Raw genomic sequence first — 21,316 nt, forward strand, 5'->3', positions numbered from 1 at the left:
TAATACACCTACACATGCTTCGGCGTCTGATGTTCCCGGTGTTGCTCTGATGCCCGAGAACCTCGTGCTCGTGCTTTGGTCTGATGTTGCCCAGTGAGGGGCTTCAGCAGAGCAGAACCAAGCTTCACTCAAGAGCTTCAAACGCCACAGAGAGGGGTAATTTATTATACTCCTCACAAAGCATTTATTACAGAGGCAAATGGGTTTTTAACGTAATAAAGAGTTGAAAAATTAATTGTTAGAGAGTTTCAGAAGCAATTTTATTTTCTATTCTTTCACCATAAACTGTTTGGGACAAGTGAGTGTTTAGAATGCAGATAGGGTTGATACATCTAAAGGGGAAAACACAAAGGACTGGGAGTCTCACTGAAACTAATTTTCTGTGGGTTCCAACCCACATGGTTTTAAGCATTGGAGGGTGTTTGCTCTTTTACAGTTTCTGTCTGGCTTTGGAGGTAAGAATCCACCAAAATTTAAAAAAGAAAAAGGATTAAAAGGAAAAGCTAAAATGTTGGGTATCAAGCAAGAAGTAAATGACAGTAGTGGAGAGTGAGATTAATGTGCTGAGAGGCCTTTCATAATGAGACTTACTGATCTCTGCTGTATATCTGAAGTTTTCGCAGGATTTCAGATAGTTCTCTCAGTGGCTGAATGCAGAGGAATTGGTAGCCTTAGTGGATATTAAAAGGGAAGAAATGTAACTTCTTGTCCCTACAGAGGTTAAATAACTTGTGACTTTTGTGCATGCAGAAATGGAGAAAATTTTAGCGAGTCATCTCAAAATGGAAACATAGTAACCAATAGAACATTTATTTCTTTCCAGTAGATAGTGTGCTTGTTCTGAAATAATGTCAGAATTGTGAATTTAAATAATATGCTGGCAACTAAACAGCAAAAAGCTGTTGGAAAATAGCAATTTTCTTTAAACTGGCTTTTCATGCTCCTAGACCCAGAGAATCACAGAACGGTTTGGTTGGGAAAGGATATCCCATTCCAACCCCCTGCCTTGGCAGTGACACCTTCCATTGTCCCAGGTTGCTCCAAGCCCCATCCAGCCTGGCCTGGGACTTTTCCAGGGATCCAGGGGCAGCCACAGCTTCTCTGAACAACCTGTATCAGGGCCTCATCACCCTCACAGGGAAAGATTCCTTCCCAATATCCCATCTAACCCTGCCTTCTGTCTGTGTGAAGCCATTCCCCATTATCCTGTCCTTCCATCCCTTGTCCAAAGTCCCTCTCCTGCTCTCTTGGAGCCCCTTTATGCACTGGAAGGGGCACTGAGCTCTCTCCTGAGCCTTTTCCTCCCAAGGCTGAACACCCCCAGCTCTCTCAGCCTGTCATGATAAAATACTTCATATAGCAGGTTCTTCTGAAAGGTCACCTTTGTGGGGTGATGAAAAAGGAGTAGATGGGGTTTGTGTGCTGCAGAGGCAGATAAAGATCCTGCTCAGCTGCAGTGTGTCTGGGGGGATGCAGGATCCACTGACCAGCAAATTCCATGAAACAAGTAGCATTTGGTACTTTTCTGGCTGTAGAATGAAATCAGTGGGAGCAAGAAAGTGTCTGTGGGCAGAGCTTCTGCGTCTTGCAATTCAAGTAGTTCAGAAGCTTTAAAGTGCAAGAAATCACATGTAATCCTTAAAGAATCCAGCTGTAATTTTGAGAGCTGAAGGAGAAAACAGTGGCTGAACATTTATTGCAGCCTCCATATGATGAGAACAAGTTCTCAGAGCCTGCAAGATGCTGCTTGCAGAGTATATGAATAACAGAGCTACCTATTTTTACTGTGCACTGGCAAGTGTAGGCTCACTTCATTAGAGCAAGCAGTACAAACAAGATGTGCTAACTTGTGTGGTTTAAAAAAAAGGTCTAATTTAACTTTCCATGCTGATTCTAAAATAAGAGAAATCAAGTCATAGAAAAATCATATGACTTCAAAAACATTTAGCAGTTGTTTTGTCAAAAAAACCCCAGTCTCTTACCAATTTGTATTTTAATACAAGTTTCTATAACTTCAATTGAATCCATGTCCATTCAGAAACATTTATTGTGCCACCTTAGTTTACAAAATATCAGAGAGGACAGATTTGTTAAATTTGTGAAAATAGACAGGGAAGTGAAACTGGAGACTAGACAAGGAAAATAAGGCAAGGGAATTGTGAAACTTTTTCTTCTGAAACACTGAAGAAATGGCTGTGTTCAAACTGGAGGATTTCTAATGAGGAATATCACAGAATGGGCAAAGAGAAGAGCGTTCAAGGTTGTGGACTGTCAGGTAGAGGATGTGCTCATATGCAGTTTGGGAGAGTGGTTTGAGACAGGAAAAAGCTTGTGATGCATCAAGGTAGTAGTTGATGTGCTGTTTGTAAGTCAGGCCTATGTAGATTTTCGTTGTATCATTAAAAACATTTAAAGAAGGAAAAAAAGGTGATGTAGGACTAAGGAAAGGAAAGTACAACATGAAGTAATGAGAAAAGAAGCTATGAGAATAGGGAAAAAACCAGAAATTGTTAAGAAACATAAGTGAAAAGAGGAAATCAGGGATTCAGTTATATGAGAAACAATTCATATGGTTTCAAGAAGTGTGGATTTTCCTTTTGAAGATGGAATTCATCAGCTATCCAGATGAAGAGGATGTAATTTTGTCTCATTTTCATAATGAAATAATGCAAGTACAATCTGGGTAAAAGATGTATTTATCTGTATTTTCTTAGAAGGGATGATGCTATTGATAAATTAACGCTGTTTTTCAGATTATTTTTCTCACATGTGGCAAAGTGTCAAAGTCCTGCTGGTTTGAAAGAGAATGTATATTGTAGTGGCTGGGAGTAGGGACATACGAGTCACTGCTCCTTTCTTCTGCTCTTGGTTTTACTGTGAAACTACTGTTGGGAAATGGTGCAAATCACAATTTTTAATTCAGGTTTTCTCGTCTGTAAAGCAGAGATAACAATACCTACCTACCTCACAGGAGTGTTGCGAGATTTAATTAATGTTTGTTAAGCTCTTCAGCATTTTTGGATAAAAGCAGATAAATGAAGCCTCTTGTTGTTAATAATGGGAAAACCCCAGGCTGAAGGTGTTAGTATGGTTTTGGGGTTGGAGGGAGGAGATAGAATAATTACAGTTTGCTGTTTAAAACATATTTAGGCAGAACAATTGATAGTGTTTGGTTAAAAGTTATATTATTAGTTCTGTGTAAGAATCCAAGCTTTTTCTTGTAAATTGTTAGTAATTTGAGCTTGTACACAGATCTAGTGTTTTATTTTGGAATCATACAATGGCTTAGGTTGCTAGGGACCTTAAAAGTGATGTATTTTCAATCCCCTGCCATGGGCAGAGACACCTTCCACTATCTCAGGTTGCTGTAAGCCCTGTCCAGCCTGGCTGTGGACACTTCCAGGCTTGGGACATATTAATACAGGTTAGGACTCCTTTGGCTTTGCAAAGCTGAATAAATATCTATATTCCATTTTTGCCTCCACTGTAAGTTAAATTACTAATAGTCTGCCTATATATACAAAATGATACCAAGTATTTTTCTGTCATCAAACACTGTGTCAAGATTTCTTGGACTGAAGTGTAGTATTTAGAGGCTTTGGAATAACAAGTCAGTAGGCAACAGTAGCAAGAAACACAAACACATGAAGTTTTGCGTATGCATGAGTGTGTCTGCAGTATAATTTAAGCAGCCCTGTAATATGGTCAGGAGGAAATTTTTGAGAAAATTGTTGACAAAAGTAATTGAGTGAAATAGTGTTGAGTGATAAGAAAATCAGTGGGGGATTAACCTTGCTGAAGCTCGTTTCTTAAGCTTTTTTCCCTATTCAGATAGGATGTAGTCAAAGTAACCATTCTAGTTACAGTCAAAGGAAACGCTGTGTGTATTCCTCAGCACGTTTCTTAGAATCCACTGTGCCTGTAGACTCCAACTTTACAAACATAGTGGTGTGTCAGCAACATTCCAGGTGTCATTATAAATGCCAGCAGTATGTAAGTGGTATTTGTAAATAAGCCCAAACAAGTGAAATGGTCTGTGTTCGTCAACCATTCTGCACCTTGGATACATTGAAGGCTGATGCTTGGTTGAGTAGCTAAACTAAATATCAAGTGGTGTTACACAGCTTGAAAAGAAACTCAGCTCTAAAGAGAAAAAGCAGACTTTTTTCTAAGTCATTCTGTTAATGCCCAAGAAGATGTTTCCGTGAGTGTTAAGAAACCAACTGTCTATAGACTCTAGGGAAAATGGTTTATGGATCTCTCTTGCCCATGCTCATTCAGAGCTTCAATGGGGAGGCAGAGTGCTGCAGCTCTGAAGAGTAGCTTGAATCATCTTGCATGAATATTGCTCTCTCCAAAGATATTGGCATGCAAAACAGATTCTGTTCATCTTAGAGGATGTTGAATGCACCTCACACATGGCTTCATAACCATTTTGAGATGAACAGGCAGAGTTTGGATTAAGTTCTTGTCAGTGGAAGCAAGTGTGTGTGATCAATGCAGATAGGTGGAAATAATTCCCTTTTCTCAAGCATTTGCTTGGTATTGCTTAGTTTGGCTACCCTGTCTGTGTTTTTTCCCACTGTGTATATTTTCTGAAGGGAACTTATTATTTTCCTTCCTGCCCTCTCCCCTCCCTTCTAATTATATTTTATCTTGGTGGTCAAAGGGGGAGAGTGTCTTCCAGATTTATTTCTGCCTTAAATGTGAGGTAAATCAGTTTCATAAGCACCTTCAAGTATCTACTGCTGATAAAGCTTTGTGGGATTAGTCTCTGCTTAAACACGGATGGGAAGATGAGATCTGAAAGTATTCAGAAAGATCTTCATCATTCACTCTGTAGTAAGGCCCATGTAACACCTCTCTTGGCTTCAGAGCCACTAAATGAAAGTGATTTTTGGAAATCACAGCATCAATAGATAATTGAATATATGTTTAATGTTATCTCCATAACCAAAGCACCTCCAAATTTCTAGTCTAACCTTTCTCTCTTGTCAGTCTGGAACCATTCACTTTTGGCCTGTCCCTCCAGGCCCATGTCCCAAGAACTTCTCTGGCTCTCCTGGAGCCCCTTTAGACACCAGAGTCTCCCTGAAGCCTTCTCCAGGTGAACACCCCCAGCTCTTCCCCCTGGCTCCAGAGCAGAGAAGCTCCAGCCCTCAAAGCATCCTCGTGACCTCCTTTGGATCCACTCCAACAGGTCCATGTCCTTTGTACATGAAAAATAGCCAGAAGTTTCAGCTGTAGGATTGCTGTGAGTCTTACTGCACGTGGAACACTGTTGTGAGGTAATACTGCCTGGATTACAGAGGTGTTTCCAAACTGTCCATATGCTGTTTTTCTCCAGGCCTCCAAGAGCTGCGTGTGGCTGCTGTGAATGCTTAACTGGGGGTATTGCCAAAAATTTCCCAATGGCCAGAGTAACTGCACAACCCTGATGTCTTTAGTAGGAGTCAGAACAGATCTTTAACTTGCTGGCAAAGCCTGTGATCTTTGTGGCTTTGAAATGAAGAAGTGGGAATATTAAGCACAGACCTTGCGTGTGTGAGGTGTGAGCGGTTTCTTGTGTTGCCTTGTAATGGTATTTCTGGGATTTTTATCAGCAGTGTCAGCAAGAGCACCTACTAATAGCCAGCTAAACTTTAAATAGTTTGGATCTTCCAGTAATGACCTTAAAATAGTTCCTTCAGCTCCGAGCCCTGCAGTGAATATGTTTTGTTCTCTGTAGTTCTCTCCCCTGTAGTCATGGCCATTATAAACCATACTTAATGTTCCTGAAGTCCCAATCCTGGAAGTGTTCAAGGCCAGGCTGGGTGGGGTGTGGGGCAGCCTGCTCCAGTGTATGGTGTCCTTGCCTGCAGGGTTGGAACAAGATAACCTTTAAGGTCTCTTCAAACCCAAACTATTCAGTGATTCTTAGTGTTGTCCCAGCATGTGGGAGGAGTGTGCCAGGTTCTGCAGGTTCTGAGCTGGTATTAGAGGAAGGAGCTGATAAGTGACAGCATAATTTCAATTTTGTTGAGCAGGATGTTTTATTTTGATCAGGATTTTCAGGTTTTGAAGAAAAGTTTTATGAGTGTGGCTGGTTGCTCAAGCACAGTAGATGGTTTTCAGACTCTCTTTCTAGATAGGTGCAGAAATGATGCCTAAGTGACCCTAAAGCTGAAATCCTAAGTGAGTTGTACTGATACATTCATGATTTATAATAAAGTCAAATTAAAAAAATCCCTGTTTTTAATTGTTTTCTAAAAGACTACAGTGCTGATCGTAGGTTATAGCCAGATTTTCTTATGTGCAATAAAAGCCAAGTTTTTAAGGCCCTCGCTTTTTTGAGCATGATGATTTTAATGGCACTTTTCAGCCATCTGAGAAACTTCAAGGAAAAAATTTACATCTTGATGTCCTCTGTGAGTGTCCTTGCCTTGCTTTATCTGTGGCACTGTTAAAAAGGGCCACACTTGTTTCATGTCTGTTAGGGTCTCCCCCAGACATGAATATTTATTCACTTTGCAGTATCTGTTTTGAAAACATCAGCTCAGAACCTAAACTTGTTTACAAAACAACCAAAATAACCTTCCAAAACAGATTGTTTTGAGATGCTTGTGTATCACTTTTATTCATGGAAAACAAATATTTCCTGCAATGCTCACCATTTCAATTGGCAGATGATACCAGACATGTTTATTTAACTCGTGTCAGTGTTTTTCAGCTTTCTGCAATGTGTGTATCCATAGATACTTCCCAGTGGAGGAGGCAGACCCCTTAACTTTCTGATACTTGTGAAGTAAAATAAAATGTATGAATACACTTTCCCTTATTGCTTTAAGCCAGTCAGCCAGTCCTTGAAGTATTTTACAAGCTCTGCAGACAAGAGGATGGAAACAAGTGACTTAAGTCATTAAATTTGCTATTCTTGGGTCAGCAGAGATGCTGGGGAACACTTGCAGTAAGCTTTCAGAAAGTATTTTGGCCAGGATCTGGAGCCTTTGATATTTCTAGAGCCCTCTCAGAGGGCTTAGTCAAAGCCTGGTAGGGAAATTATTTACAGGAAACAGGGTGCTGCAACACTAAATCAAATTGGCAACTCCTATTGTGCTGGATTTATAAATTGATGTGAGTAACATGTCATCTGCACGTCAAGTTGGAAATAGGATATAAATACTGTTAACATGGAAAAATATGTTTAGTGCTGTATGAAGCCCTCATTCAGTATTGTGTGATGTTTGCTATTGACTCTGAGAGCTTTTGAGGGGTTTCTAAAAGCCATAACGTAGTGCTGACTGCACAGAAGTTAATGATATGTATTTCTGTTCTCATGGCTTCATAGCATGAAGCCCTGGTTCAGCTCTCTCCTGAGGTGAAAAGAGTTGGGTAAGTGAAAGACCAAAAAAGTGTTTAATCTGTTGAATTTTAGTACTTAATACTTAAAACTGGGGATTTTTTTGTACAGGTTACATTTCAGCCTTGAAGTTACTTAGTGAATCCCAAGACCATCATACCCACACTGTCCCTCCATCCTGTGTCCCAAGTTCCTCTCCTGGAGCCCCTTTAGGCCCTGGAAGGGGCTCTGAGCTCTCCCTGGAGCCTTCTCTTCTTCAGGGGAACACCCCCAGCTCTCCCAGCCTGGCTTTACCAAGTCCACATCTCTTGTGCTGAGGACCCCAGAGCTGGATGCAGCTCTGCAGTTGGGATCTCATGGGAGCAGAGGGGCAGAATCCCCTCCCTCGACCTGCTGTCCCCATGGCTTTGGACAGAGCAGCTCAGGACAGAATTGGCTTTCTGGCCACCTGCCCTCAGAATTGCTCCTGTGTGTGGGGACCCTCCCTGATTTCACAGTTGAATTCTATTTGACAGTAGATCTCATTCCATCCTTTTCGTGGACTCAAGGTGTGACTGTAGATGCAGATCCTTTCATCACATATTCAAAGGGATACCTTCTGACTGCAAAAGAAATCTGGCTTGTGCCCACTCAAGTGTTGCTGCCAAACATCTCAGGCTACCAAGCCTAATGTTTAAATTAACTCTTACAATTCCAACTTTTGTACAAGAGCAGTTTAATTCAAAATTCTGTTGACACAAGAGTGATTTGGTCTTCATTTAGCATTTTGCTACTTCAGATTTGCTGGGGAAAACAAATCAACTTTTTGATGTAGGGTGATTTTTATTACTTCACAGAGTGACTAATGATGGCTTCTAGCAAGTGCTTTGACTTTTAATCAATCAGCTAATATGAACTGGAGACTGTGACTTTCAAATGAAATTAGTTAAAATTTGTGACTTTTTTAAAATGAATACGTATGTTCTTTAAATTTGGCCATGAATGCACATTGTAATTCTTACCTTTCTGTACAGAAACTGGTCTGGAGCTCAGAGTGTGTGGAGCACATTTCTCATCATATTCCTAATAAATCGGAGGAATTTCAAAATGCCATCCCATTATTACCAGACTGGGACTTTTTCTATAATAGGGAACCAGCAACTAATATGTCTTCTGTCAAGTTTAAAAATAGTGCTACATCTCCCATTACCACACCTATTAGTTCCCTCTCCTCACGGAGATACTCTAAATCAAGGATCCTTCATCTATTTAAACTTAATGTAAGCCTTCAGCATCATCAGTGCTATCAAATTTATAGTCATAGGTGCAGCAGTGGAAATGTTGAGTCCTATAAACTGTGTTGATACTTCAAGTACTGTAAAAATGCAGTAAATAAGTTGAATAAAGCCAACATATTATTTAACAACTTTAGCAGTCTCTGTTAAAATCAGTTTTCATTTTTCTAGGCTTCTGAATTACATGGCAAATGGGAGCTTATAATTAACTGTTAAATCAGAATAACTAATTTTCAGATCCAATTGCAAACTTGACATACTCTCATATGAGGTTGTACTCTCATATTAGAGCTGTATTTTTTTTTTTATTTTACCTTGTTTAAAAGAAATCCTGTTAGTGGTGGAAGAGCTCCTCAAAATAATGTAAAACTTTTTGTGAAGATAATTATTTAATATCTTCTGCTGTGCAGCATACTCATGTCAACTTTATAAATCTCTTTGGACCATTAAAGGGAGGAGACAGAGGGACAGAGCCTGTGGAAGAGTTAATTTGGTTTGCTGGCGATGGGTGATCGTGGCTGTAGTTGTTTACCTGGAAAATCATGGCCCTGGTTCTCAAACCACACCTTTTCTGTGCCTTTTTCCCTTCTGTCTTGCCTTTCTTTGAATGAAAATTTTATCCTAATTAAATATTAACAATGCTTAATTTGCCTTTGTTAATCTGAATTTGTGAAAATAGTTTACAGAGTACTGAGTATCCCTCATACCCTGTCCTGAGTAGTATTTAGTCTGGTGTAAACAATTTGGAAGGTCAGTTAGACACAAAGAAGCCAAGTTGTGGATTGTAACTTCCATTCCCAATGTACTGAGGATCAGCACATCAGGCAGGGAAATTTCCCTGAAAATGTGTCTTTGGAGTGCTGTTCTCCAAGGGGGAACGGAGGCTTCCCCACTGAGGTAGCACTGACTGTTGTGGTTTTGAGTTAACCATAAATGTGATGCACAGATGTCTTTCTCCCCTAGAAAAAAAATATAAATTGCAATAATTTATTCAGTATAGATTAAGATCTTCAAAGATGTTGATTGAGGATGGCTAGAAGTATAGATGCAAAGTATTTATGACTGCCTCAGTATCAAGGAAGAAGGTGAAAAGAAAATTCTAGGGATTAATTTTTTTTGCTTTTCTCTAGCTGGAAAAAAACCCAAATTTAATTTACAGCAGAAAATTATGAAGATCATTAGTGCCTTTGCCTAGATAAAATAGTAAAACAATTTAAATTCTGAGTTTTAAAATGCACACACGCATATGCATTAACAACTTTTTCCTAAGGATTTATAGCAATATTGTTAACTTAGCATTCACAGGGTAATGTGCAGATTTTATAGCATGTTACTTTCTAAATGCATAAACTCCAAAAGGAGCCTTTACTGTCTCTTTTGTCAGGGTGTCTCTGGATTGATAGCCATGGGACATCTTAAAACTCTTAATTTCCAGTTCCTGCTGCTCCATCTCAGGATTGAAAACACAGATGTAAGAAGTGAACCTGGCAGTCCTCACACTTCAGTTAAGATCAAACCAATTATTTAAAAATTATATTGTTTGCAATTCTGTTTCCATCATAGAGTCACAGGATGGTTTGGGTTGGAAGGGACCTTAAACTTCATCTAGTGCCACCCCTTGCATTGGCAGGGACACCTTCCACTATCCCAGGTTGCTCCAAGCCCCATCCAGCCTGGCTTTGGACACTTCCAGGGATCCAGGGGCAGCCACAGCTTCTCTGGGCACCCTGTGCCTCTCCACCCTCACAGGGAAGAATTTCCACCTAATTTCTAATCTAAACCTACCTTCCTTCAGTTTAAAGCCATTCCCCTTGTTCTGTCACTCCATGGCCCTTTATGTATAGATCATAAGCACAGTAAAAATGAGATGTGGTATTTTAGTGAAAACAAAGCAGGCCGGGCAATCCATGCAGGTTTCATTCCTTGTTGCCTCCAGGTAATGGTAGATTTTGGCATTCTGTAGGTGTTTGCATGCATGTTGTATGCATGGACCAGACTGTGGTTTATGGGTGTCACCAGTAAATGAATGTTGCTGCTGCTAAGCCATCCAAATACAGGTGAACGATTTTGGTTTACCACATTCTCAAAAGAAGTGGAGGATTTCTCACTTTTTCCAGTTGATTTATATAAAAGATAAATTGTCATTCTCGGTTTTGCAGTTTAGTAATGACAAACCTCAGAACTGGTACTTTTGGGTGATCTAAATAGAAGTTAAATTTTGGTCAAACCTTAAGGTGTGATTGTGTTTAAGGTACAGCTTTGGGGTTTTGGTGACTCACTGTTGTGAGTGGGAGGGCAGTGCAGGCTCTTTGAATCTCTGTGTGTGTGTATTTACAGCACATCCTCACTTCAGGTAGGGATGGGAGGGAGAAGGGGCAGAGGAGGAAAGGTATGGACTCTCAGTAGTCCTTTGGAAAATCACATTTTACTGCAGTGTGGAATGTGGAAATTTTTTGCCTGTATCAGCCATCACAGCGTGTTTTTGTGAAACCATCAAAGGTTTAAGTATGTTGATGTCCACAGGTTGTACCTGGTGGGTTTTGCAGTGGGTTGGGTTACGAGACACTGAACCACATGTGCTCGGATACGACGGCGGAATAAATTTCTCATACGTGTGGGACTGTGACGGTTAAAACAATCATTACTGAAACCATATACCTTATTTCCTGTAACTAATAGCAGTTCTCTACCTGTGGAATATATTAACAGTTATTCCTTTGGGTTTGGATGGTTGCTCAGCTGTTTTGTTGGACAGATATTTAGACTTGGTCTGTAATTTATGTTGTCTGAGTATGTCAATGAACAGAGCTAATTATGGCTTCCTGATGTGAGCTGCACTGATGTTTGTGAAACCACACTTCTGTGTGTAAGACAGAGTGAACGTGTGTTCTTTAATAAATTGTGGAAAATGATGGGTTTTCTCTGCCTAGGTTGGTTAACAAAAATACCTAAGCTGGCGTTTACCTAGAGTTTAAAAAGAAGCCATGGTTTTGTGGCTGATTGAACAGTTCATTCTTCCTGCCTTTAAAGTAAATTTTTATTTATTACTCTGTATAGTACTCAGACTTCCTTTTAAAAGGAAATTATTGGTTCAAACAGCAGTGGCCCTTTCAGGGACTCCATCACTTGCCATGTTTCAGTATGGGGTAGAGCTGCAGCAAGTGACAAAAGTCCTGGCTGAATGTCACTGTGAGCTGCTGGCTTTGAGACAGCACCTAATTACCCACCTACACTTCTCAGTACTTCAGTATACCTCTGTATTAGTCATGTCATTTTGACACTGTTACCACTTTGAAATTTTTTTTTTTTCAGATGTGTAATGTGTATCCTGAGGAATGTGCTGCTCTGTATGGTAAAGACAGAGTAGGAAATTTTCAAAGGAAAGGATCCTGCAGCCATGTGGATGGGGTTGAGCTGTTTGAGGAACACCCAGGATTGCTGGCTCCAGAGAGGAAATACTGTAATGAGAAAGGGGAAGCAGTTCTGTTTTTCTAATATTTGTTGTTTTCTTTGAAATGGGGAAAAGAATACCTGGAGTGATTTATATTTAATTGAGGATTGCATTCCATCAGATACGGTGAATGTTCTCAGGCCATTTATCAGCAGTGTCTTTTGGAGACCTCTGAGGAGTTTATGGTACATATTTACCTTAACTTGGCTGGGTCAAGGGAAATAAAGCAAAAATAATAGCTGTTATTTTTGTATGTGAACAAAACTGGAAGTCATGTGGGTGAAATATGAGCCAGATGACCATGTCCTACCTCCTCTGTCTTTCTAAGTACAAGAAATTATTAGTTATATGTAATATAATTTCCTTAGCATTATCAGTGTATCTTTTAAAAACAGAAGATTTATTGACTTTTTAGTTGTTTCATATTAGTAAAGCCCTGAAGTGAATGTGACATATATTGTTCTGCCATTATCCTTTAGTAGTATCTTATGTAGGTAGTATCATATTTAAAAAACAAACAACAAAAAAAGAATAAAATAAACTATATACTGCTTCTTAAATAACATAACATTTTTTCTAAATTGAATTTGGTGTATATTGCTGGTAATGTACGGAGATCACACAACAACAGAATCCTACAAGTGCTAGTGAGGGTTTTAATAAGTAGTACATATATTTTTTGGGGCGAGTGAGTTTTGTAAGAAAACCTTTGAGCTTTAGGTCGTCTCTGAAAAAAATGTGTCATTGCTGATTGTCACCCTCACGGGCTGCTGCCACGGGGTCTCTGAGTGTTATTGTGAGGAATTACATATCAAGAGCTATCTTAACACCCACTCCACGACACATCCACGATTTCAACCCAGTTTCCCAGTGTAAATAGCCAAAGGGGGTTTATTGTATGGCAATACTTGTGTAATATTTGCATCATGCAGTTCCACTAATAGACCTAAAGGTAGGTAAATGCAGAATAATTAACTAAATGTCAGGGTCTTTAAGCAGGAGGAAACATGAGGACTGAGCAATCTCTTACCGTCAGCACGTACAGTCATCCTCTGTTCCCGTGAGGGATGTACAGTGAAAACTGGTGCAAAATAAAACCAAAGAGCACAGTGTGGGTTCAGCTAAACCTGGTGATAAAACCAGTTTCAGAACTAGTCTGGTGAAGTGTGATTTGATCAGATGCTTCATGAACAAATTGCTTTATTACTGATACTGCTAATGATTTGTAAATTAGTTGCAAGCCTCCCAGAGTGACTGACTCAGTGGCATTTACCAACTTTTCACATACCCCCGTTTTTAGGGGCTGAATTTATAAAATGCTTCCCTTTAGTCCCTTGAATTAAACTTTCGGTGGCATTTGATGACAAGCACAGCATGATTAATTACAAATTGTTCTTTAGGTGAATAGTGCAGATTCTAAACCACAGCTTGTGTTTTTATAGCAGTTATTACCCTGCAGGCACCAAAAGGGCTTTGGAGGAGACAGTATGATTTTGGTTACATCATTGTAAATTCAGAAAACGTCAGTGATCTCAAAAGTGTGATTTTTTTGAAATTAGGTCAGTGGAAAAGAGATCAGAAACTGCTTTGCTACCTGAAAAGAAGCAAGCTCCAAAATGGAGTGAAGTATCTGCTTCCAGATGGCTTTCCTTTTGATTTTGCAAAGAACGTATTTGTTAAAACAAGTAATGTATTTGAAATATTATGGAGGAGTGAATAATAGAACAAATGATAACCTGAATCCAGGCTGGATTAGGGAAAGTAAGTTGGAACATGGAGTGCTTTTTCTCTTGCTGATTGTTCTGTAATGACCCAGAAGCTCTACATCACCATTTCATCTGGGACCATGGCAGGCCAACAACAAAAAACTACCACCTAGAGGTTTCTTATGTTTTGTCTCTCAATTAAATTGATTCACTGTTTGGATTTTTGTTGCTGATTAACTGATCTTTTGATATCTACAGTGCACTTAAAAGGCTTTTTGTTTGTTTTCTGCCCTCTGATTACAGAATACGTAATATTTTTGACCTGATCTTGAATTGAACTAAATTTCTCAACTATGGTTGAGATTTTCAGAAGAGTATGTAGTTCTCTGCTGAATTCTCACTTCTTGTCACCAGAGGTTTTTGGTAAGATAAGGATTACAGTCTGAAACTACTAGAAATTGCAGGTCAGGAAATGGGTGTAAGGTCTTGCAATGTACAGTGTCCAACTTGAGTCCTGAGTAACTGAGTTTAGCAGGGAGTCCATCATTCTTAGGGAGCGTTGGGAGGGAAACCATCAGAGAGGTGTTTGTGGATGGTGAACACCTTTCAGGGTTTTGCTTTCAGCTGTTGTGTGTGGTGGCTTTGCTCGAAGCATGTGAAAAGCAGCTTTTGAGTACCCAAGGGTGTGACTCATGAGGGCGATGAGCAATAGTCACCAGGTTTTCATCTGTCCCCTCGCTTTGGGCAGCACGTTCTGCATCCTGTTTGTGAGCAGCTCTGGGGCTTTTTGTCTCAGAGCTTCCTTGAGCCTCCTCTAGTGTTCTCTTCCACCCACTTTGGAGTATTCAGAGGAAATAAGATGGTTTACATTTGTTGTTGCTGGGGTTGTGATCCCAGCTCCCAGCAATTCAGGAGGGTGTCCTGGGGGATGCCCCAGCTGCATCTCCCCAAGCTGCTCCCTGCCTTTAAGTCCCTTACCCAAATCACTGTTACCGGCAGCTTTTCTGTCTGAAGTGTGTTTGAATTGCTCTTTAATTTGCTCTGCCACCAGGAAAATGAGGGAAATCTATACAAGAATGAATAAGCTATATCCAAAGTTATGGAATAATTGACTGTATTTGGGAGTTAGTGTAAAGTGGTTAATAGTAAAGTAAAGCTGTTTTTAAATATCCCATTGAAAACAAACCCATAAATTCAAAATACAATGTGTTCCTAAGTCTTGCACATTTTCATTCATTTAAAATTTACAGACAGGATCTTTTAAAGGTCAAAATAATCTAGTCATCATAATTGCTAAGTAGCCTTTTCTGAAGTAAACTCATTAATAAAATATTAAGGATTATATTACAAGACTTTGCAGTGTATTTCTTCTTCTTCCAGTATAATTTTCTTAAGTAATAGCAATAATAATAAAAAAGATATTTTTCTAAAGTAAAATACTTCTCTGTTTTCATTTTCAGATTTCAGACAATCCTGAAGTACTTGGAAAATGAGTGTCCTTCTCATTGAACCCTTTTATGGTGGCTCCCACAAGCAGCTGATGGATCTTCTCCAGGAAGAGCTACAAGAAGATTGTGTCCTCTGCACACTCCCAGCCAAGAAGTGGCATTGGAAAGCACGGACTTCTGCACTTTATTTCATGCAAACAGTGCCAACAAGTTCTAATTACAGGTAACCAAGGGACTGAATAATTTCTAAACTCAAATTACACAGATGCCTTCAACCAAGTCTCTTGAACTTACTCCTTGTGTGTATGCAAGGGTTAGGAACTTGCAGTTAGGAACTTGCAGTGGGCAGCACAGGTTTTTCTTCTTGGGGTATAACTGAGAAATTCTATATTTTATTTAGAATTTCCTAGACTGCTTTGTCTTGTATCTCCTGTCCATGAGAGTTTCACCCAGTATCTGGGTACCTGATGTCTACACATGTATGTGTATCTCTTATTTGAAATTTATCATGTGAGCTCAGTCATTCTGAAAGGTTTAAACTGTGCTTCACAGATTAGGCTGAGAGATGGCACAGATGTGAACACTGCAAGCTTCCTCATGTGCCCTCCCATGTATCTATTAGCAAGTCTGATTTATCAGTGTCCTGCTCAGGCTGACCTGCAGGATTAAGGAAGCAGTCTTATCTTAATGATGGTCCAGTTCAGTAACATGCCAGCAACTGAGGGTGTCAATTATACATTTATGTAGGTGGCAAATTTCCATTAGCTAGAACCTGGGCTGATAAAAACAGGCGATTTAGGTCAACAAGATAGCTATCACTTAGTGAGAATCAGCCCCTCCAGAGCCAAGCTGTCTCTAAACCCAGCACTTCTGCTTGGCCTACCTGATCAGATGAGATGTGGCGAGGTGATTGTCTGGAGCACTGAGATAGAGCTTTGCTCACAGCATGCAGAACTTTGCATGGGGACTGTGCACCTTCTTGGGGAGAGACTGTTCATGCACAAGGTTCTTTTAGCACAAGCAGCTGCAGAAAGAGCTTCAGGAGGACTCTGAGCACACCTGAATGGTGTGCCAACGAGTCACAGTCCAGAACTGGGTCTGGTATTTTTTACCAGAGTGAGCGAGTAGGGGCTTCCTGAGGAAGGAATATCATTTTTCAAGAGTAGATTTGTGCTATAGAAGGCTGCATTTGCTCAGTGTTACCCAGCACAATGTCTAAGCCATCTTGGAACACGTACTGTGTAAATGTACACCTTTCCTGTGCCTGCTTTTGGCTCCCATTTAAAATAATCTCCCACCCTAAGCCAAACGTTATAATTAATTTTCCCCGTTTTGTCTTGTGCGAGGCATTTAGCGTTGGTTTCCTCTTGCTTTCTTTTTGCAACAGTTTTGTTTTGGAGGAGTGTACATGACAAACTGTTATGTAAATTTGTCTTGTATCACAACCACATCCTCCAACGCATCACAATGTTATCTGTGTTCCTTCAAGGTCAGCAGCCCAAGCTGTCCAGCACTAACTGTATTAAACTAATCAGACATCACTCATAGACATACACTTCATTAGTTTAACTTACAGTTACATTGACCTAAGATAACTTAACTCCAATTTGTCAAGTAACCCACATCTTGAGGAAAGGGGGAGGGTGCACTGACAAAAAAAAACAAAAAAAAAGCAAAATCCCGCAAAAAACCCAACAACTCAACAAAAAAACCTCAACCCAGCATCCTGAAAACTCACTTGAAGTTAATAAACTTGCAATCTGTCATAGACTTATGTGCAAATACAACCTTTACTGACAGCAAATAAATCTGATCTAACCAATGGAGCATCTTAAGGAGAGGAAAGCGTTTTCTTTGCTGGTGCTGTTCGGGTTGGAGCAGAGGGATGCAAACAGTCAAAGTTGACAAAGATGCGATGGTTAAAATAGAATTTGTACCTTGTCCTCGCAGGCAGCATAAAATTTTAGGATCAAGGGCTGATATGGCTGGTGAGAGGAAAACTGATTAGAGGTACCTTCTACTTTACTTGCACATTTTTAATGTTTGTTTTGTAATTGAATGTTTCGATTGTTTTATTAAATTGAAAGTTTAAGTGCATCAGATTCAACCTAGTAAGGATGACTGCTTTCCTATTAGAAAACACATTGATTAAAATTAATTTTAATTCTGTTATTTCTAAGCTTTCTAATAACCACTGAAGATCCACTTCCCAGGTAGTAGTTTGTAAAGACAAAATTCCATTGCAAGCTGGCAGTACTGCATGTTTAGAATTGCACGTTTAAATATTTCCACCTTCTTGTGAGGTCGTGGAAAATACCAAATTTGCATTACTTATAATATTGACATTATTTACAGAAAAAAAACCCTTTATTTTATAAGTGCTTTCCATAAATGTGACATTTCTTAAATACTTTGTTTTTATTTGTATGTTTAGTAGTGCAGAAAGGTCATGGATATTTCAAGTGCAAATGCTTGTGGTAACGGAGCTGCCTTACTAAATCTTTATGTTCAAACTGTACTCTATTTCAAGATCCTGGGATGTGTGAGAAGTAATACTGATGCTGTTAAGTCTGATGTTAGATACATTTTAGAAAAGTAGTGTAGATATGTTTTAAAAGAATTTGACTTCTATCCATATAAGCTGAGTTTTGGGAGCAGGAAGGTTTGTTAGTTTAAATGTGACACTCAGCAGTTAAGGAATACTCTTAAAAAGTGCTTTTGAAACAAAGGATGCAGTGCAGAGCTGTAGATGTTCAATTCAGAAACCCTGCATTGAGCAGAGAGTTTCTGTGATGAACTTGCTAATTGTTTTATCAGAGAACAGACGTGTCCTCCCTTGAGCACAAACTAAAGCTCAGTTGGTAACGAAAAGGGCATTTAATGTTACTTTTGTGAACTGTACGGCCGCTCTCCTGGTGTGCAGTAACATTATGTTCCCAGGAACGTGGAGATCTCCCTGGGATTGTCACAGGGAGAAGGTGTCCTCACCCTCCACGGGGAGCACGCAGAGCTGTTCTGGAAGATATCGGGCACTCGCTGTTAGATCTGCAGTGTGGATTTGTTTTAATTCCCCCATGCAAAGTCTATGCTGCATTTCTTCAGAAAAGTTTTTCTTTTTTGTTTTCTTGGCTTTGTTGAGCAACGTGTTAAACCAGCTTATGTTTTCCTTCATCTCCTGAGAGGAGCATGGGAGCCCTGAGGAATGGGAAGTCCAAGCATGCAGAATCCCTTCAACTTAGAAGGCCAGAAGGAGCATTTAAAGGTGGATCACTTGCCTAGAGATCTTGAAATGATCTCACATAGATTGATGTGCAGCAGCCACAGACTGAGTTTTAATTGCTGTAGAGTCACAGATGATTTTTCTTTAATTGGGAAGAAGGTGTTTGGACGTTGTGTTGGTGCGAGGAGTTTCGTTCTTGTGGTGGCAGTTTCCAAATCACAGCATTTGAAATGCACTGAAAAAGGGAGGAATTACAGTCTGCTTTCTCTAGACAAGGTTTTCAACCATCTGAGAGTTTTGCTAGCAGTTGGTGGGATATTATCTTCTTCATTCCATGGATTTGCAAGGTCCAGCAGAGCCTCCTCAGGCTGCTGGCACTCTGCAGAGCTGCTGTACTCACTGCTTTGTCTCCCAGCTTCCTTCAGACAGCTTCAACTCCTTGATAGGTGTGGGTGTCTGATCTTTAGCCTAAAGTTGTTTTCCATAGCACACGGTGACTATTCTGTATTTCTTGAAAGCATAAAAAAAAATTTTTTTTTAACCTTTTTTAAAATTCTTAATTCAAGGAAAGTTCTCAGATTTGAAAATACCATAGCATAACTTAATGAAAAACAAAAATGCTTTTCTTTTTCCTATAATTATTTTCTTTATTACAGTGGACAACCTATTAAATTACAGATAGTAAAATACTGGTATGACACATTAGATGAAAGGAGTTTATATTTTAGAAGCTATCCTCTACAGAAAGTAATTCAGTCTCCAAAAAGTTAGCAGCATAAGACTGTAAAACAGAGTGACTAAATTCAGTGTAGCTTCCAGTGTGTTTTAATAGCCCTGCTAGATTATTTTAAATATATATATATAAATATTGTGTATAACATTCAGTATTGCCCCCCAGGTAGCTGTTCATATGAATAAAGATTTTATTTGTAACAGATTCTAGCCCTGAAATACCCCTAGGGTAAATGTTAGCATATATATACCCCTTGATATCTGACAACTATATTTTAAAGACAAATTCTGTGCTTTTTACATTTTACAAAAGAGAAAACAAATTATTGTTTTCAATTAATAGAGCTCTGAAAAAAAACCCCAACCTGGGGGTGGTGTTCAGCAAAGGAGAGTGTATTTCAACAGTATATAATGTAGATGCAGTTGTTTCTTGATTTTGGGTTTTTAAAAAATATTCTATTAAAATCTGCTAGATTTAAGACTGCTTCAGATCTGATGCTTTTTTTCTATTCTATAAGGAGAAAATGAATAATTACAGAGTGAATTCTTTATTAACTGGTGGTCTGTGTCCCCTAAATATCTTATAAAAACAACCCTTTAAATTTTTTCCATTGAGTAGTTCAATCCTACTGACAAAATAACACTGTGTGGATGTGTGACCATTTGCAAGCTTGAGGATTTAACTGTTTTCTAGGTATTTTGTTTTCAGAAACATTCCTGCACACCCTGAAGAAGGTGTTTGAGGATGTGACTCAAAGCAGGGCAGGGCAAATTTCACTAGATCTGAATACATAGGTATCCATTTGTGCTGGAAACATTCCTGCCTGTTTACATCTTTCTATGAAATACTGGAAATGTTTATATAATCTTTGTAGGAACTGCAATAATTTGTCCTGTCCTAGAATTTGTCCCTCATAATGCTCAGGTAAGGAATGAATAAATTGTATGTATGAGTAGTACATTAGTTAAAAGAGGATAAACAATTACCTACAAATTAAAAAAAAAAAAGTTTATCTGATACTGTGTGGAATTTTTTGGGCATACTTTATGGTGTTTGCTTCTATATATAGATGAATAAACATAAACTTCATTCAGAGCATTGGCTACTAAGAGTGTGTATTTTGATGTTACTGCTCAGATTCACTACATTTGAAGATGGGATGTGTCTCATCTCTTCGGAATTACTGAATAATTTCAGAGGTTGTCTTGGTTTCACCCCCTGTCTGTTGCTCCGTGTGTTTTAACTGCAGTTTTTGTGTGGAGCACAGTGGAATGTGTGAATCCTAGAGATCCCTTGTGCTTTGATGAGCTGATGTAGAGGCATGAATATACAAGATGACTAAGTGTAATATCCAGTATCCCGTAAGGACAGGGTTCAAATCTCCTAGAAACACATAATCACAGACTGGGTTGGGTTGGAGGTGACCATGGTCATTCCAACCCCTTTGCCACGGACAGGGGCACCTTCCACTAGACCAGGTTTCTCCAAGCTGTATCTTAGCTGGCCTTAAACCCTTTTTGGATTACAAATGCCTCGTGGGTATAACTCACTGATGAGTACAAATCTCCACATTCTCACCTTCGTGTGGAGGTGCCTAAACAAAGGTATGGGAGCTCCTGCTTCACCCTGTGCTTCGCTTTTCTGCTCCCTCACTGAACAAAAGGTCATTACTTCTTTGATTTCATTAGTACTAAACTTGCTCGTTTTTTTTATCCCCTTGAACAAATAATTTTGAGTTCACCCAGGTTAGTTCACACGGGCTGGTGCAAACGCACACGTGTTTGTCCTGCCCACGCTCCGAGGGAGCTGGCTGGGAGTTCGCTCCGCTCCGGGGGCCAGATGGCCGTCCTAGCACCATGTTGAGCCTAAACCAATAAACCCTACTGAGATACGAGACACAGGCACCATGTACTGAGCTAAAACAACTTGGTGACTTCTGACCAGAGCTGGCTGGTGTCCAGCCAGCTTCGAGTGTAAGCACGGAGAATATACGTCCATATGGAATGGCACGAAGCTCCACCACTCAGCACAGATGATGCCCTCCACTGCTGTAGCCCTGGATAATAGAGGGTGTCCCAGCCTGGGTAAGGGGTGTGAAATTCTCTCTGCTGGGGGAGAACTTGGAGGCCATCTGATGCTGGAAAA

The 21,316-nt window shown here is 39.7% G+C and overlaps 1 protein-coding gene across 14 annotated transcripts in view; it reads left to right on the forward strand.

The window, feature by feature from the left end:
* GTDC1 (glycosyltransferase like domain containing 1) overlaps window positions 1-21,316 on the forward strand; it is a 303,268-nt gene that overhangs the window by 37,303 nt on the left and 244,649 nt on the right. For all 14 annotated transcript variants that reach the window (XR_009277719.1, XM_058839525.1, XM_058839524.1 and 11 more), the window contains one exon: window positions 15,231-15,441. Coding sequence is in view for 13 of the 14 variants with exons in the window: in XM_058839525.1 (XP_058695508.1) it covers window positions 15,260-15,441 (182 nt within the window). In the remaining variant the exon portion in view is untranslated. The remainder of the gene's footprint in view (window positions 1-15,230; window positions 15,442-21,316) is intronic.

This window comes from Poecile atricapillus, chromosome 5 (genome assembly GCF_030490865.1).
Source record: "Poecile atricapillus isolate bPoeAtr1 chromosome 5, bPoeAtr1.hap1, whole genome shotgun sequence".
Lineage (NCBI taxonomy): Eukaryota > Metazoa > Chordata > Aves > Passeriformes > Paridae > Poecile > Poecile atricapillus.